The 19,102-nt window shown below is 34.2% G+C and overlaps 1 protein-coding gene across 3 annotated transcripts in view; it reads left to right on the top strand.

Annotated features, from left to right (window-relative positions):
• The window catches only part of PRDM5 (PR/SET domain 5), a 218,744-nt gene that overhangs the window by 128,157 nt on the left and 71,485 nt on the right, over window positions 1-19,102 (top strand). For all 3 annotated transcript variants that reach the window (XM_003271327.3, XM_003271328.3, XM_012507638.2), the window contains 3 exons: window positions 3,626-3,719; window positions 7,441-7,601; window positions 11,439-11,532. In XM_003271327.3, the coding sequence (XP_003271375.1) occupies window positions 3,626-3,719; window positions 7,441-7,601; window positions 11,439-11,532 (349 nt within the window). The remainder of the gene's footprint in view (window positions 1-3,625; window positions 3,720-7,440; window positions 7,602-11,438; window positions 11,533-19,102) is intronic.

Below are 19,102 nucleotides of genomic sequence, written 5' to 3' on the forward strand. Positions count from 1 at the left end.
AACATAGTTAAAAGGCATTATGCTATCCCAGGTTCTTTCATAATTAAGCAACTTAAGTCATGTTCACTTAAGTCATGTTATGTCCCAAATTTGGAAAGAGAAAAAATGAATTAGGGAGGAATATAGTATTTTTAGAAGATGGGAACAACCCCCTGTTCCAACCTGGATGCTCTAAAAACAAAATAGTTTCTACCTTTTTATGATAATGCTTTCTACTTATTGTTTTGTAGAAAATCCAAGCAGCAAAGAAAAGTATAAAGAAGAAAGCAAACATTCTGTCAAATATCACTGTCTTTCCTATAAAAACCCTCCTCAATGTTTTGTAGAATGTCTTCCTAGACTCCATTCTATGTGCGTATATGTATGCGGCTTAAATGGTATTCTTTATATTATGTTTTGCATTCTGCTTTTGTCACCTAAAGAATGATATACATGACTTTTCATATCTAAGAAAACAAATATATAATTATAATATCTACTACAGTTTAGTTAACCAGGTTTATATCTTTTTATGGACATTTAGGAATTTTCCTTTTATTTAAAAAAAAGTAGTTTGTGCAAAAATTTGTCAGTTGTATTTCTGTAAAGGGAATTGATTAGTCAAGGGATGTGCACATTTGTCATTTTGGTACATAGAACCACATTGTTATGCAGAAAGTTTTTATTCCCAATTACAGTATGTGGGATTGCCTGTTTTTACTCTTTAGTCAACACTGAATGGTATCCATCATCTTCATCTTTGGCAGTTTGATTAGTCACAGATAGTATTTTTATTTTTAATTTTTCATTCTTTTATCATATTCATGGCTTTAAATATTGATACCATATGTAATCTGACATCTCCATCTTATACCTTATTATCCAGACTTGAAATATTCAAGTACCTGTAATGCTAGACATCTCGTAATATTTATTTGAACTGGTCCAAAATTGAACCCCTGATGTTTTACTCAAACTTGTTTCTTGATGCTCTTCTGCATATCTGTTAGTGGCTAATCCATCATTGCATTGCTCAGATCACAAATCTTGGAGTCATGCTTGCCTCCTTCTTTTTGTGTCTCATGCTTCATATCCAGGTACTTTCTCAAAACCTGTTCACTTTCAGAAGATATTTAGAACTCTACTACTTCTCTTCACAACTGTGGCTACCACCCTGGATAAGCTCTAATTATCTCTCTCCTGCTGCATTGCTGTTGCTTCTCTGCTTTCTGTTTTCCCCTACATTTTGTTGTCAACACAGCCATCATGGCATCCTGTTAAATGTCAGTTGAATTGTGTCCCTCATTTGCTCAAAATCCTGCAGAAAGTTACATCTCTCTTAGAATAAAAGACAAAATTCCTGCACTGGCTAGCCAGGCCATACACGATTTGCTTCCCCTCCTCTACTTCTCCCATTCTTCCGACTGCATCTCCCCACTTCTCTGCCCCTTTCACATGGCTCCAACCATGCTGGCTTCCGTGATGTTTCCTGCCTAGGTCACCCAAATACCCACCCTTGCTCCCTCATATCCATCAGATCTTATCTCATAGGTCACCTTCTCAGCTAGAATTTTCTTGACCACCTATTTAAAATTGCTACCCCATTCTCTGAAATATTTGCTGTCTTCTTTCTTGCTTTATTTTTCACCATCACATTTATCCCTTCCTAATATACTACATACTTTTTCATTTGTTTATTGTCCTTCTCCTCTGCTAGTGTAAAAGCTTCGTGGTAGCAGGGACGTTGTCTTTTCGTTCATGGCTATAGGCTCAGCATCTAAAATAGGACTTGCTAGTAGAGGCGTGAAACGCATAGCGTAGACCTGGCATAAAATAAAGTGATGAATGAAATTTTAGGAGTGCTATTTGGAAGGGAGTCCTTTTGTCCATTTTCATCTTTTCTTATTAAGATGCCATAACTTCTTATATTAGCAACATGACGCTTTTGTTTTATGTTGCAGATATTTATTTTGTCATCAAAGATTTTTGCTTTGCAGCTTTAAGTTTATTTATTTCTGTCATTTCAATGTCTGGTTTACCTTGCTTGGAAAGCCTTTCCAGACTCAAAAGTTATTTAAAAATTTACTCAGATTTTCTTCTAGTACATTTAAAGTGTTATTCTTCATTTTAAGAAAAATACCTGAATTGATTTGCAATTTATCTGATTGTAAGAGGTGAGTAGTAGATCCAACGTTACTTTTTCCTGAATATCTGGACGTTTGCCTCAAAGCCATTTACTAAACTTTCTACTCTTTTCCCACCAATTTTAAATGCCATATTTCTCCTATACTAAATGTTCATGTATTTTATGTAGTGCAAGAGACCTACTTGTTTTTCTGTTTTATTAATCTATGTATTTCCATGCTGTCATTTTAATTTCTTTGGCTAAATAGCACATTAGATTATCTGTCATTTATCCTGACTAATCTTAAATATCTGTTCTTTCATGCCTTCTCTATATCTTTCACAACTAAAACCAAACATGAAAATGTCTTTCTCACCAACATTATGCTAATAGGTTATGCTTGTATGTTTAATATTATGTCTGCTAAACTAAGAAAATATATAAATTAATAGGCTATAAATAAAGTGACTTTTCTTTAAATTACTTTTTTTGTTTTTGTCACATGTATTATAAAAACCCATCAGTTATATGATTTTTTTATGTAATATGAGATAATAGTTTAATTTTTGATTTTTTAGCATTTATGAGAATTATTATCATGCCATCTATAGTAGAATAAGATTTTATTTACTGATTTTTGCCAAATGGGTTTATACTGATGTGTAATGTAAAAGAGGTGGAGTGAGCAGTGTTTGCTGTTTTGTTTTGGTTTTGTTTTTGAATTTTAGATCTAGTTACTGGCATTTCATTGTTTCTTGTTTGTCAGTATATTTTTGTTTCTTATGTACCTGGGCGCTTAATATTGTTTGGGGATTCTATGCTGTTTGACCTTCACAAGTTACTGCAACTTTTTGAGCCTTAGTTTTATCATTTGTAAACTGGAGTCAGTAATAGTGTTTTATTAATCCAGTTACTGTTGTAATTAAGTGAAATGATTTATGTAAAGTGTTTAGAATAGCACTTGACACAAATATTTAATGAATGTTAATTAGGGTTAATTATAACATGAATAAGTGCTCTAGTGTAATTTAGGGGAAAAGCAGCACCTAGGACTAAAATTATTTGAACTGATTCAGTGAAGTTGAGAGAAAAGGGTGAAAACAATTTCTCTTTTAGTAATTTATTTTATCTGTGTTGCAAATATTGTACCAGCAGAGTAAAAGCCTGGCCAGCGATAGAGGAGGCTTAGTTTTCAGAGAAAGTACATACAGTTTCACTACAAAGTACGCCCTGAGAAATCTCAGTGTGTATTCAGATTAGCAGTTTGAGATAATAGGAATAATTTTTTTTTTACTATTTGTCAAGTTAATAATTATTGTGAGCATTCGAAAGTTATTTTTCCTCTTGCAAACGCAGCACATTTGTCTTTACAATTTTATGGTGGAAGAATGGCACTAGAAGAAACAGATACTGTCCACCTTCCCTTCTTTCCTCTTTGGCATCATGAATCCAAGCTCCACTCATTCATTGTAATGACTGGTTGATTCTAGATCCTCCTGACTCAGTGTCTTTCCTCTGCAGACCCACTCTGAGGAGAGACCGTTCCAATGTGAAGAATGCAAAGCTTTGTTCCGGACCCCATTTTCTTTGCAGAGACACCTGCTAATACATAACAGTAAGTCACGATTCAGGCAGTTGAGAATATCAGGAATTATCTCATACTTTGTTGTTTTAACCTTTGAGAATGTAGACATCCCAGAGGTGTGCCTATAAGTATTTATATAATCTGACTTTAAACATAAGAAAGACCAAAAATTCTGCCTTTCACCTTTTTTCCCTTTATATTTGCTTTATTTTTCCACAGTAATATTATTTTATGAGATATTTTATTTTCTATAATTTCTTCCCATTATTTAAAGTTTGTATATAAAAGCAGTTTCCATATTCAGGAAGACATCTTTGAGTTTTGTTTTGACACATGATTTTGTTTCCTTTCAATTATAATGATTAAGAAAACATGTCAGACTCTTTAAAATATGCAGATATCTGGCATCGTTTTATGAGCTCACAAACTTTTCAAGTTTTAAAGGATCAGAGTGCACATCTAATCTGACACCTTAATTTGAGGGGGATACAAAATATTGAGGCTCCAAAGCACCATGACATACTCAAGATTTCACAGCACAAGGAGTAGCAAACAGGTCCCCGATAGGTGCTTTTCATACTTAACCACTGCCTGAGATTTCTTCTTTTGTCAGAGGCAATTTTTTTCTTTTGGATTAATTTTATACATGCACACCATGAGGTGCGTTTCCTACTTGCTACTGTCTCAGATTTCTTCTTTTTGCAGTCACATTCTTTTTCTTTCTGATTAAGTTTCATACATACGCACCATGAAAGTCTATTGCCTACACTCAGAGCTCTTTTTACAACACCACAGAATGTCCAGTTATATCACTAAAGGATATCCCTTTATTGAGAAGAACATGTTATTGCCAAGCTGAGTTTTAAAGCGGATTCTCTGTTTAGATGCTGAAGTAGCCAGAAACTTACTACAATACTATATCTAAAATTAATGGAAAAATTGTGTACCATGGGTAGTATTTACACTTCTTACTTTTAAGTTAATTAGCTTAATCAGTAGAAAATCCTCTATACACATGAAGTTCCTATTGCTGCTTAAACTTTTAATATTCCTGAGGAAAGAAAAAATAATTAATTTTGACAGTTGGTTATACAGAGGCAGTATCTTGGAGAAATTTCCTCTGATCAAGTGTTTAAAATGCAAAATAATGAATATACTAAGATTTCTTAAAATAAGTATTGAGTGGTAATGATTCTGATGAAATGCAATCTGCTTCCTGTAAAAAAAAAAGGCAGTGTTATGCTCTCAGGCCATTCTGCATTCGGCTCACAGGTCTAAAGAAGTTATTAGCACAACATACCATTTTCCTTATTAAAAAAAACTATGTGTTCAAAAATAAAATTTGTTGTGCAATTGCAGGAATTTCTATTGTAGTTCATTACCAGTTTGATTTAGAAAAATAACTGTTATGAGATGAATGAATGTTAGAATAGAGATTTGGACAAGTAAACCTCATTCATACTATTGAAATATGGCTAAATTTGACTTGATGCTTGGGAAATTTTGCTTGGGAATGATGAAATTTTATTTCTAATAACAGCAAGGAATTCTTAACAGAAGTAATCTACCACCTTTGCTTTCAGTTTTTTGGTTCTCATTCACTTGAGAAATAGGATTAAAGTGACTATGTGTAGACTGTGCTGTGGAGTATGTATTTAATATGATGTTGATCAGCACATTAATCACAGGCTTTATGAAGATGCATCGTGACATTTGGCCAGGAAAATCAACTTTGATAACTGAGTGAGTAAATGAGTTATTTAAGGGAAATAAAGTTAGATATCAGTTAGTGAAAAGAATGGGAAAACCAGAAATGGCTAAAATAGAGAGGACAAAATACTACGTCTTATGAAATATGAAAATTAAAACCCATTTATTTAACTTTAAAATATGAAAGCTATTGTTAGAAACTTCCATCAGCTTTCTGGCTTAAAATGTGAAGAATAACTTGTAATAATTTTGGAAATTATTGCTATTTCCCAATATGCTGAAAACCAAAAGACAAGTTGCTGGCTAGCTTGTAGGTACTAAGATAGGGAAAAAATCTGATAAATTTAACACAAAGAAATCTGCAATTAAAGTATGAAAGAAGAAAGGTAAGGACTTCCTTGCTATAGCTTGATGAGATTTTGTACAGGGACCAACATTTTTATTCACATGATAGTTTAATGAAAATGCTTTGATAGGAGCAATCTTAGAGGTTTTTTAAAAAAATCTCTTTCAGTACCTGAATAGATTTGATATTAACATTAATGTTTACAGTCTTATATCAATTGATATTTCCTTATTCTATCACTGATTATACATCTTATACAAACAGAATGTTTAAATAAAACGAAAAGAATAAAGATAAAGTAGTGTATAAGAATAATACTCTGCAACAAAAACACACAAAAAACCAAGCTCTCAGAATCCACATAGTTCATGCATTGTATGGATGTGACTTTGTTTCAGACATTAAATTTCAAAAGGACTCTAAGAGACTTTAAGTTAGAGAGGGATAATTCTATTTAGAAAGACAAGGAGAAGGTAATTTTTCTTTTCCTTTTCTCTTTCTTTTTGTCCCTCCCTCCCTTCCTTTCTTCCTTCCTTTCATGTGAAGAAATAATAGTCTTCACATTTCTAAATTTAGTGCTAGTTATGATGGAAGGAATTTAGAAGAGCTTGGCTAAAATTGAGAGATAATATCTTATTTAGATACAGAAATTTAATTATTCTTAATTTTGCCTTGTTATCAATACGATATGGGAATCTATGCTAATATGATTGTTTTCTAAAAAGGGAAATTATATTCAAATACTAGTCTGTCTTATTTATATAGTCACATACTACATACATTTTATACTGTATTGTTATTAAACATTGTGTTCTAATTGCACACATTCATTGCTGAAATTATATTTAAAATGGCCACTAAAACTTAGGCCTATGTGTTAAGAAGAACTATAAAAATAGCATTATATGAAAGTTAGAAAGTACCATAAGATTTCTATATATAGTTTCTGAGGTTGTTTTCCCCTCAGCCCTAGGCTGGATAATGAGAAGAAAGTGAAATACCCAGGGTGGCTGCTAGTCTTCATCCTCCTATCCCAATTTAATTCCTCTCTGAAAGACCCCCATCCCTCAAAGCCTTGGAGACTTTTTACAGCTGCCCACGGGCTGAATCAGGGAGCCTCCAGTCCAGGTTCCTGAGTCGGTACTGAGGAAGCAGGGGCATTGTAACCCTTTCCCTCTCCCAGAATGGGAGGACCTGAGCTCTGATGCACACCCTCTGCCCTCAGAGGCTTTCCTCCTCAGCTCTCTGCCTACGATCCAGTTCTGCCTATTATCTATTCACAGAAGTTTATAGGGACAGTAGTGGGATTTGAGGGGACTTTGGGAGGGGCCCAAAGGCAACTCACCTCGCTTGACAGAGGCCTTGTGTCACTGGAGTCTATTTACCTCAAATCCCAGCCCCTGCTTTAGAAGTATATACTTTAAAAAAATGTTCATGGTAAATTTGAGAATTTTGCTAATTCAGTCCCCACATTTTCCAGTTGAGAAGACTGAAGATGTAAGATGAAAGGACTTCTGCCTGGTCACACAGTGAATTAGCAAATAATGGAACTGGAATTTGTTGTAAAAAATAAAAAGTTACATTCTTAGAGCTACAAAGCCAACATTTTGGAGAAAGCAACTAAGTGTGGCATACATGGGAGGAAATTAATAGGACCCTCCTATTGCTTCTTAAATGTTTCTCTTTGTTTCTAAGGTGAGAGGACTTTCAAGTGCCATCACTGCGATGCTACCTTTAAGAGGAAGGATACATTAAATGTTCATGTCCAGGTGGTTCATGAAAGACACAAGAAGTATAGGTGTGAGCTATGTAATAAGGCCTTTGTTACACCTTCAGTGCTTAGAAGTCATAAGAAAGTAAGTGGAAGTCTTCTGTTAGTTTGAACAGATTACATATTTAAGCAGTATGGGTATATATGTTAACTAACGTGATAATTATATATTAATCTATCAAAATATTTACTCAGAATGACAAATGCATGATTTATATCAGCTCTTCAGACAATGTTCACTTTCTTCATCTTTCAGGATAGACCTATTTTTTTCCATGAATGAGAACCTGAGTTAGATGTAGACTCTTCATAACCCATAGCTTTGCTGATAGGTGGCTTCTAAAAAGTACTCAATGAGCAGGAGCTTTTCAATTTTTATATATTTTTGGATTAATGTAGGCTGTTTCTTTCTAAGAAATATGAGTAGTACTTTAATAATTTTATATTTCAAAGTGAATTCTTATGTTTATTGGCAAGTTAATAGACTGAGCCCTTTTGTTATTGGGATAGTCTTTGATCCTACCTCTCTAGAGCATAGGGAAGTTTCTGGTACAGAATGGGGACTTGATTAATATGTGCCTAACTCAAAGAAAATGTTCATATAGTGATTTGGAGATTTTTGTGTGTGTGTCTTATGCTACTTGGGTCATTACCTCAAGGGAATCAAGTTTATTTTTTACTTGCTCAATAATGCATCTTAAAGTATGTATTTTAAATAGTAAAATTTGTATTGTAACAAATACACTTAAAGGTTTTAATGTTGACTTTTTTCCTTATTTTGGAGACAGTCTCGCTCTTTTGCCAGGCTGTAGTGCAGTGGTGTCATCATAGCTTACTGTACCCTTGAACTGAACACCTGGGCTCAAGTGATCCTCCTGTCGAAACCTCCCAAGTAGCTGAGACTAGTCATGTCTCACCATGCCCAGCTAATTTTTTTAAATTTTTGTAGAGACAGGGTCTTGCTATGTTGCCCATTATGGTCTTGAACTCCTGGGCTCAAGCTATCCTCCTCTGAAAGTGCTGGAATTACAGGCATGAGCCACTGCACTCAGGCAGTGTTAACTTTAGAAGTAACCATGAAGTATGGTAATTTTCTGCCATTAGTATGTGATACTGAATGAATGTGAAGAAATAACTCCTGCTTCAGTATCTATCTATCTTATCTATCCTTAATACAACTGTTTCAAAAGGACTGAATTGAGTAACTTTCTTTTCCTGTATTTTTTTAATATTTAATTTTTATGGGTACATAGTAGATACAATTAAATACAGGAGATATTTTATATATATATATTGTTTGTTTGTTTGAGTCAGAGTCTCACTCCGTCACCCAGGCTGGAGTGCAGTGGTGCCATCTTGGCTCCCCGCAACCTGTGCCTCCTGGGTTCAAGCAATTCTTGAGCCTCAACCTCCCAAGTAGCTAGGATTATAGGTGCCTGCTACCACGCCTGGCTAATTTTTTGTATTTTTAGTAGAGATGGGGTTTCACCATGCTGGCCAGGCTGGCCTTGAACTCTTGACCTCAAGTGATGTGCCCGCCTTGGGTTCCCAAAGTTCTAGGATTATAGGCATAAGCCACTGTGCCCAGCCTGAGATATTATATTTTGATACAGGCATTCAGTATATAATAATCACATCTAGGATATATGAGTTCCTGTATTTTTAATGCTGAGTAATAATGATATTATCTGTTTTTTTTAGCTCTCTGAATAAACTAGTCTTTCAACTTTCTTTGCTTGAATTACTTTTTGCATGAATTTAACACATTTTTTTGTTGACTTTCAATAAATAAAGGAAAAGCATAGTGAGCTTTCAAGAGAGATTACTTTGCAATAATAGTCACACAGTATATTTGTAGTGTATTGCTCATTTTCATCTCATAAATTTATTCAGTATTCTTAAAGTGAGCTGTTCCATGCTTTCTTGTTCATATTTAAGGTAGTTTAGTATTATACCTTTAATGTGTTTTGAAACTAGCTAACCAAAATTGGAACCTAATAATAGATATATTTTTGAGTTAAATGAAAGGAATATTTTAATTTTTTTCATTACTATAACCCTAATATCCTTTAGTTTGGAACTTCTTCAGTTTGGAACCAATGGCAGTCACATAAATGAACAATGAAATACATAGCAGCAAAAGAAATGCTGTGATTTTATAAATAAATTACAAATAAATTAGTAATTACCTGTTTGGAATAATTCAGTGCTATAACAATAGATATGTATATATAATTTCTAAACAACCTTACACTAATGAAGGACAAATTGGCATATTTTGCCTCTTCTGTCAGGGAATGGAAAGAAGAGAGGTCTGTTATAGGTTAAAATGTTATATATTTTACTTTAGATTGAACCATAATGTGGACCGGGGAGAAAAGGCTCTTACTGAAATGTAAAGATAAATAACTATTTTGTATATCAGCTTGTAGTAAAAATGGAAAGTTAAGTGCTTGCCAAATACAAAATCCAGGAGATGCTTGTTTTACACAGTGTTGCTGGCTAGCATGGTAGTTGATCCAACTGTGTTTTTCAAACTTGAGTATAATATAAATTGTTTCAAGGAAAAAAAAATCAAAAGACACTGATACTGACTAAGGTCTTTAGTTTATAGCTCTTTAAAAATTATAAATATAATAGTACATATCCAAATACACATTTTAATACAAAATGCAAATTCGCAAATTAAATAATAAGGCTGCAAAGTCAATTACGTTAATGTTAACAATTTAATATGGAAGATGAAAATGTTTTGCTATGGTGTTGGTTCTTTGATGTTGTCAGGTGATGAGGTAATTGCCCCACCCCTCCTTCTCTATGACAGCCAGTGTTCTTTTCTGAGAAATGTCATTTAAAAAAACCTTTTTCTATTCTTTTTTCATTAGTCTATGTCAGTTCAAATACTACTTGTCAGTAATTTGTTCTTAAGAACAAAGGCAAACACAGGCCCTGGAAGCTCTGTTTTGTGATTATAACTTACATGACCATAACCTAGATGATAAAATTAATACTTTTATTAATTTTTAGGTTACACTGAAAAAAAGTTCTAAAAGTAGTCTTAGAAAGGATGTGTACATACCTGAAGGAATTGCTTTCCCCTCTCTTTTTCTCTGATCTCTTAAGTTTGAGAAACACTGGGACTTGAGAAATAGCTCTGACCCTTCATTTATTGGAATTATCTGTTTTTATGTTGGGAGGAAAACTGGTCTCCTAATGAGACTGTAGGGCCAGTTTAAAATGCTCTGTCTCCCTCCTCTTTTGGGGAGGGGTCACTCTTTTCTCTTTGAACTCTCCAGCATTTATCGAAACTTGCTTTTAACTATTATTCACCTTTCCTCGTGTGATTGTTTATGCCTAGATTAAAGGCATGTTGAGGGCAGAAATATGCTTTCAAATTGACTGCTCAGTTACCACCTGCTGATTTTAAAGGTCAAATCAGATTTATATTCCTTTTTGCTTTGCAGTAAAACCAGTCTAGTCAAACATCATAACACAAGTAGTAGATGACTTTTGATTAATTCTGTCCTCAAGAGTTAAATACACACAAAGAATGTGAAAAATGCTTCAAATGAAGTGTGTCTTGGCAGCTGGGAAGGGTAGCTATAGCCCTATTTTGATTATGTGGTTTTGCTAGAATATACTGGTTTGTATAATTTAATCATTTTTAGTTGGGGCTCCATGAGGGCTTAAAAAAGTAAACTGCAGAACGATTTTGAAATTAACACTAATGCATGATTCTAAGGCATTTTTTTGAGCCAATGGGAATATCCATCATAAATTGTTTAAAATCTCATTGTGAAATTAAATCATTTTAATGAAATGTAATCCTAGAAAATAAGGATTTACTGTTGTCAGAGGCATTTAATCATCTTTACCTAATTCTTTGTATTTATCCTTAGCCTTTTTATCCCTTTCCTTTTAGACACATACAGGAGAAAAGGAGAAAATCTGTCCATATTGTGGCCAGAAATTTGCCAGCAGTGGTACACTCAGAGTTCATATCCGGAGCCACACAGGTATGGAGATTGTAATTAGACTAGTGAAAAAACCACTTAGAGAAATCACATGCTTCTAAGACAGGAAATATTGTAATAATACAAATATCTTCCAGATCAAGAATTAATCTTGGCTGTTTTCTCTCTCTTAAAGCATTGTACAATCCAGTTTTTTCATCTAGAAGAATTTGGAATGAGTATTATTTTCTTAAACTAAGTAAAACATCTAAAGTGGAAATAATGTTTTTAGTGTTTGGTTGTGATATAACTGTGATTAACTTCTATATGATTCTAGTGGATGGAATTAGAGAATAACAGTTTCACTTTTTATAGATAGTTAAGGGCATCAACTTGATTTATAATCCCTCCTGTAACCCATGTCAAATGTGGCCTTTTTACCTTGGAATGTTGCTTGAATGCTGTAGGATTTTATTGGATACCAGGGGGGTGATGTGAATGTAATATCTGTTATGCCACGGATTGCTTCCTAAAGTTCCCCTTCTTTTCTTACCACTTCCTGTGTAATTTCTCCAATGAAAGAAAGCTGTGCCCTAGTGAAGGGTGAATGAACAACTAAATATACTTGAAAGAACCTTGTCTGGATTCTACCTATCACGTAGATAAGCCCTTGAAAAAGACTTGAAAGAATACTATTAATATTGATAACCAGATGATTTTACATTAGTCTGAAAACTTTTTTCAGTACCTAGACTCTAATTACATGGATAACTATGTGACTGGATTATACAGCTGAAGCTTCCTCTTCAAGGGCGGTAGTATATGACTTTCTTTACCTTTGTATCCCCAGTACCTAGCTCAATGTCTAGCATAACAACTGTATTGTCAATGGAGAAATGTTAAAGTAGGCCAAAGAATCAATACAGTGAATATTAGATATAGGTGGAGGAAGGGACATCCTTGGAGCATAATTTTTAATTTTCTGACTAAAACTTAAAGACATATGGTCAGCTTGGTATTTGTTATCTTAGAATAGGTACTTAAATGCTTTTAAATGAAACACATAACCAAGAACAGATAGCTGTGGAATAATGGGTGCTCTAAAGAAGAAAAGGAAGATTTTTCTTAATTAGAAGTCATCTAGAGAAAGTGAGGCTTTTGGGATCAAGTGTTGCAGAAGCAGAGAGCCGCAAAATGAAAAGCAGAGGGCAGCACATAGGAATGAGAAGCAGAGAACCATGTTGAGGGCAGGTGTACTTAAAATTGTGCCAACGGCCGGTGGCACCAGGTACTGATGGTACATAAGTAAGGAACTAATGAAGAGGGAACAGAGAGAGTTTTGAAGTTCCTGGCTAGCGCTGCAGTCTAGTGGTGTAATCTTTGATGTCACTGGGCAGCCCTGTTTTATGTGTATTTGTGGCTGTATGGAGTAGGATGGAGTAAGGGCAGGCGACAAATCAACAGCCCTTCACTCTGATATCAGTAATTCTTAGAAGATATCTTTGTGCCATACTTAGACTTAGTTTGCCTAGCAGATATCATGCTGTATTAGTGTGCATGTACATATAATTTGTGTATGAAAGGAGGGCAAGTAAAGAATAGGAAACATGTATTATATGTACATATCAGAATAGTCAGTTTATGGTAATGCCCCAAGACATGATGTAATTGTGTTATGTTTGGTATAGTGTGTTTTTAAAAGGCGGGAACTTACATTGTTCAGAATGCATTAAGACATAGCTACCAGCACAGAAAAGATGAACCCAATCCAGTAGAACCCTTGATTATTCAAAATAAGTCCGTCCTTGAGGATATTGTATGCCTGTATTTTATTTTACTTATAGTATGGCTAGGCAGTGGAGAAGAATAAAGCACTTACACTAGTAATTGCTCCTAAAATTTTAATTATTATTATCGTCCATAAAATTACAATAATAAGAGGATTTTTAGAGTTCCAAGAATTCTCTCTGATAAAATTATTAAATATATGTCATGGTTTTTGTTGTCTTATGTTCTACATTATGTATAATTTAAAGTATATTCTACACTCCAAATCACTTTATGTATCATTTGGTTATTTACTGTGTACATGAGTCTGGGCCAAATTGTTGTACAGATTCTGGCCTATTAAATTTGGCTTCTGGTCAAGAGAACTGGTCATCTAAATTCCGACAGCAGTGGTAAGGCACAATGAACCAACACATACAATTTGATTGATAGATAGATAAAGAAATTATATGTATGTGTTTGTGCATATATATATACACATATACATATATACACACACATATGTCATATATATAAATATATTTATTTATATATAGTAATATATATTACTACACTATATGTGTATATATATATATATAGAGAGAGAGAGAGAGAGAGAAAGAAGGAGAAAGTGGTGTATGTGTTTGTATGTCCACACAGAAGCTATAATTCTAATTGTCTATCTAGTTATTTACTTATAACCAGATATTTCTGTCTAAAATAAAACTTACTATACTTTCTCATTTTACAGTTCTTCTTTGGGTTATTTTGATGTCAAGCCTATGCCCTCAGTGACCACTGCCTAGCAGTGTGGCTGGGGTTGTGTTGGAAGTGGTTGGTGGCTGGCATCTGGGCCTCCATAACAGCCCTGGCACAAATTTGTTTTCCTGCATGGACAAATGATGCTTTCGCTTCCCTTTTATTTGCTTTGTCCTGTCCCTCAAATGATAAGCTACAGCCTGGTTCAGTAATCACATAGTTTTATGCAGTTATTTCACTAGTACGACAGCAGAGCTCCTAATGTTTTGATTCTGTAAATTCAGTGTTTTCTTTTCCCTGTGTTACTTTTCCTTATGAAGTCACCTGGTTGTATTCAGCTGTTTTTCAGTGCTAGGTGTAGCAGTTTATGGGTGTGCTATCACATGATCAAGGTGACGGTCACGACCTATTCGTCAAGAAGTATTTAGTTGTACATTATTTAGGGAGGACACAATGAAGTGGCGAGGACCATGACTGAAGGCAGGGTGGGGACAGTCAGGAGAGGACAGCTCCTCTGTGGAGCAGTGTTCTTTGGATCAGTGATGCTCATGTTGTGGCCTCATCACTCTGTACCATTCTTAAAAATAATCAAGGATTCTGGAAAGCTTTTATTTATGTGGGTTATATCTATAACTATTTGCCATATTAGAAATTAAAGCTGTTTACCATATTAGAAAATTTAAAAATGTTTACTTGTTAATTTACAAAAAATAACAATATTACCCATTACATGTTAGCATACATATTTTTATAGAAAGTACTTGCATTTGCTAAACTAGAAATCATTTAGTGTGAAAAGAGAAGTTGTTTTACATTTCTGAAAGTGTCTGGTTTAAGAGGAAACAGCTAGATTCTCATATCTGTTTCTTCACTCATCCTGCTGCAATATGTTCTTTTGATTGCAGAATTTAAAAAAAATCTGGCCTCATGGATATGTAGTTAGAAGGGGAAAGCATTTTAATAGTTGTCAAATAATTTTGGATGTTATTACAGTGAATGATATTACCTTGGACATTATTACTACACTAAAACAAAAAGGGCTAGTGTTTTTAAAGGCTTATTGTTGTGTGGAACCTAAAATTATCTCAGTGAGCTTTGCCTATTCTGTGACAGTAAAATCAGCTGGACTGTGTTGCACTTCGAATGATCTTTTACCCATGCATGATTCTGTAACATCATCATGTTACAGGTAACTTGGGAAATATTGGCTCACTAAGTTATGCAGATCTTTTATGTTTTACTTTACTTAGAGGAAGAATGTTTTATCTTATTCAGGGGATAATATGTTAATATCATAGCTGATCTCATTAAATAGCCTAAATATTCAGAAGCCTTCAAGCACTTGAGAGCGTTCTAAATTTTACTTGACTGCTATAATTCCTATATTTCCTAAGAATTCCTATCATTTCCTTTTTTCTTTATTTTTTTCAATGACAGGCTCACTTCTTTTATATGCAAAGAACAAATGTTCACAGAATGTTTAATAACCATACTTTGTCTATCAGTCATTTTGTTTCATATAAAAATGATGTTCCATGAAAAAAACTGCCATGTCAGCTTGCAACTCAATCACACAAGTGCTTTTCCTTGAGACAACTTTCATACATCAGCATGCGTTACAAGTGCTTTCAGCTTAATTTCAAATATTAAAAAGATGATACACAAAGGTTAGAACTTAATAAAATTAATATGTTTTACTTTATCACAGATGTTCTCAAGTGAAACTGCCATTTATATCTGCTGTGAGTTTGTGGCTGTGAAGGCTACAGTGACTAGCATTACAAATTGAGGTCACTAGCAGTTACCAGTTTTACTCACCATTACTTTTATACCATTAGTGTAAATGTCAACATGGTGAAAAAGACAAATAACATAATAGTAATATTATGAAAGTAGTTTTGACCTTGCAGACCTTGTAAAGAGTCTTGGTGATTCCCAGGAGTACTCAGGCCATATTTAGGGAACAAATACTCTTGAAGGGCCCCCTGGCCAATGATAAATACCTAGGGAAAAGCAATTCGTGTGAAATATGTGTTGGCTCATGTAAATAAGAGCCCAGCTGACAGAGGCCATTCTGTTTAACTGGGGCCATTTCTCTCACTTGATTTCTCAGACTGGTATTGCTTCCAACTGTTGCTGTGGCATTCCTGATAATAAATTTTCAAGCTTTTGCCACTGCTGCCGCTGCCGCTGCAACATTAATGTCCATTGGCATTGCCTTTGCTGCAAAAGTCAGTTGATGAGTAGGTCTGCCAACTTTGACTCTACTTTTGCATAGGAACTGTTCACTGTTGGGCTGATATTATTATGTTTATGACTATGAATAGAAAAACATTAAGGCTTTCTAAATTTGGGCTTGTAGATATAGTCTAGAACTCAACTCCAAAACTTGCCTGCAGATAGCAAAAGATAGAAATTCGATAAAAGATCATCCTATCAGTCAGGTTTTTGCTGATATTTGAAATTTTGTAGTCGGGGTTCAGGGGACTCTGAGTTCTGATGAGATTAAATAACTTTTCCCGCCTAGAGAGTTGCCGTGATTAGTAGAAACAGGTCTCGGTGTGTTTCCTGTTATACCCTCCTCTGCCATAGAAGTCAGTCTTGCATAATGGAAAGAGCAGGGGCTTTGGGACAGCTGGCTTGAGTTCAAACCCTAGCCCCCCACCACTAGCTAGTCATATACTTTTGAGCTAATTTCTTCATGTCTCTAAGTCCCATTTTACATTGTACATTTTTGTGAAGAATAAATGAAATGATGTATGTAAAATACTTAGTGCTAGTTCATAGTCAATGGCCAGTTCATTGTCATAAGTATAATTTCTAAAATTCTTCTATAATATCACTCCTTGTTAAGAGTACTTTTCCAAAGTTAAATGAATTGTGTTTATTAATATACCGTGGCAAGCCTTTACTGAATGATATAACCTCTTATATTATTTTCTGCTTTTCTTCTTAGGTTTATTTACAGGACATCATATTGAGAATTTTCATGTTCAATACCTTTCCCTTTTATTTCTTCCAGCTTTATCAAGATCTTAAATTGTTGAACATGCTGAAATTTTCATAACTTAGTTTTGTAGATATAATCTTGGTTGACTATTGGTAAGGAATTAACTTAATATCATGGTGTTTGGCATACTTAAAATCATGGAATTTTCTTAATATATTAATTTGGGGAAAATGCATTTTAGATGGCTATGTTCCTGATTAACTAAGACTTTTTTTAAAAAAGGCTAAGCATTCTTCTTAATACATTTTAAATGATAACTCAGTTGAAAAAATATTTTTGGTGGTATTTAAAATTCTGAACTGTGTGTGTCCCACCAATTTTTTACTTGAAATTAAACTGTAGTAACCTCCAAAATACACTTGATAAATTGTTTGCCTTGCCATATAAAAACTTATCCTTGGCTTTTAATATTTATACTGCCTAATTTATTAGGCATAAATCCAAAGTATGCTTGATTCCTAAGTCTGAAAAGAGGTTATGGGCAATAATGTTTGTTTTAAAAAGAAGAACATTGTTATGTCCCTTGAAAAACTGTTTATAATGGCAAAAAATTGGAAAAGATCCTACATATTTAACATTGAAAGAACTCATAATTTATGGTATATCCATAAATTGGAATATTATATAGGTAATAAAAGTGATATGGATATATACTAATTAACATGAAAAGAAATGAGAAAGATAGGTTACAAAAACAGAAGGATATATTTTTGTAAGAATAAAGCATTTGTATTTAAAAAATTGAAAAGTTATCTACTAAATTATTAACTGCTTTTATTTCTATATGTTATAAATATGGTTAGTTTTAATTTTTTTATGATTTCCTGTTTTCTAATTTTTATAATAATTTATCTTGTATAATACAAATATTTAGTATGTATATCATGATTGTGCAGGTAACTGTTATTATAAGATTTGTGCTAAAATACTTAGGTGTGAAACTTCTCTGCATCTTATTCTCAAATGGACCAGGAAGAAGTGCATATAAAAATACATGTTAAAAAAGAGAAATGAGAAGGAGAAAGCAAATTTGGTGAAATGTTAATAAATATTAAACCTAAGTGAGTTTATACAGTGTTCACTGTACTATTCTTTCAACATTTCCTCATGTTTGAAATTCTCATATTTAAAAATAAATAGGGGTTGGGCGCAGTGGCTCACGCCTGTAATCTCAGCACTTTGGGAGGTTGAGGTGGGCAGATCACCTGAGGTCAGGAGTTTGAGACCAGCCTGGCCAACGTGGCAAAACCCCGTCTCTACTAAAAATACAAAAATTAGCCGTGGTGATGGGTGTCTGTAATCCCAGCTACTTGGGAGGCTGAGGTGGGAGAATCACTTGGACCTGGAAGGCGAAGGTTGCAGTGAACCAAGATCATGCCACTGCACTCCAGCCTGGGCGACAGAACGAGACTCTACCTCAAAAACTAAACAAATAAATAGGGATGTTTTATTCCAATGAGAGCAACCGTGTAGATGCAGTTGCCGCTTAAGTGGATCAGAAAATTGTTCCTTTAACATCTAGCTTCATAGCTTAAGTCTTGTGCACATCTCCACCAGAGCCCGATTCTTTCAGCAGGAAGACTTCTATTCCCTAAATATAAACAGATGTTTTGTTGTTTTGTTTTTGTTTTCTTACAGTTATACTGCTTAGAGAAGCAGTCTTCTGAAGAAGCTGAATGTCATTATTTCATGCTTCATCCTTCTTGAAGATGCTAGATTCGTCTCCTTGAAAAAGGAATCCCACAAAAATTGCCGTTCTCATGGGTTTTTCAGACATTTTCTTTGAAATGCACTGGAAAGTATTTGTAAGCCTTAGAAAAGAAGGTTTAAAGAATTGATAAAAAGGCTCACTGGGTCATTTTATTATCCTACTTAAAACCTTTCAGTGGCTTCCCCTTGCCTTGTACAAAATGAATGACCTAGACTTTTCTCATGAGACTTATCAACTACCGACCCCTCACTGTTTACATTCCAGGCTGCTTACTGGCCTTTCGCTTTTCTCCAGCCTCCAATTATGTGTTACTTTCTCCTTGATGTGTTCCCTGACCTGTTCCCTACCCCTGCCTTGTTAGGTCAGCATATCCATGTTCCTTTACT

Source organism: Nomascus leucogenys, chromosome 7b (genome assembly GCF_006542625.1).
Source record: "Nomascus leucogenys isolate Asia chromosome 7b, Asia_NLE_v1, whole genome shotgun sequence".
Classification (NCBI taxonomy): domain Eukaryota; kingdom Metazoa; phylum Chordata; class Mammalia; order Primates; family Hylobatidae; genus Nomascus; species Nomascus leucogenys.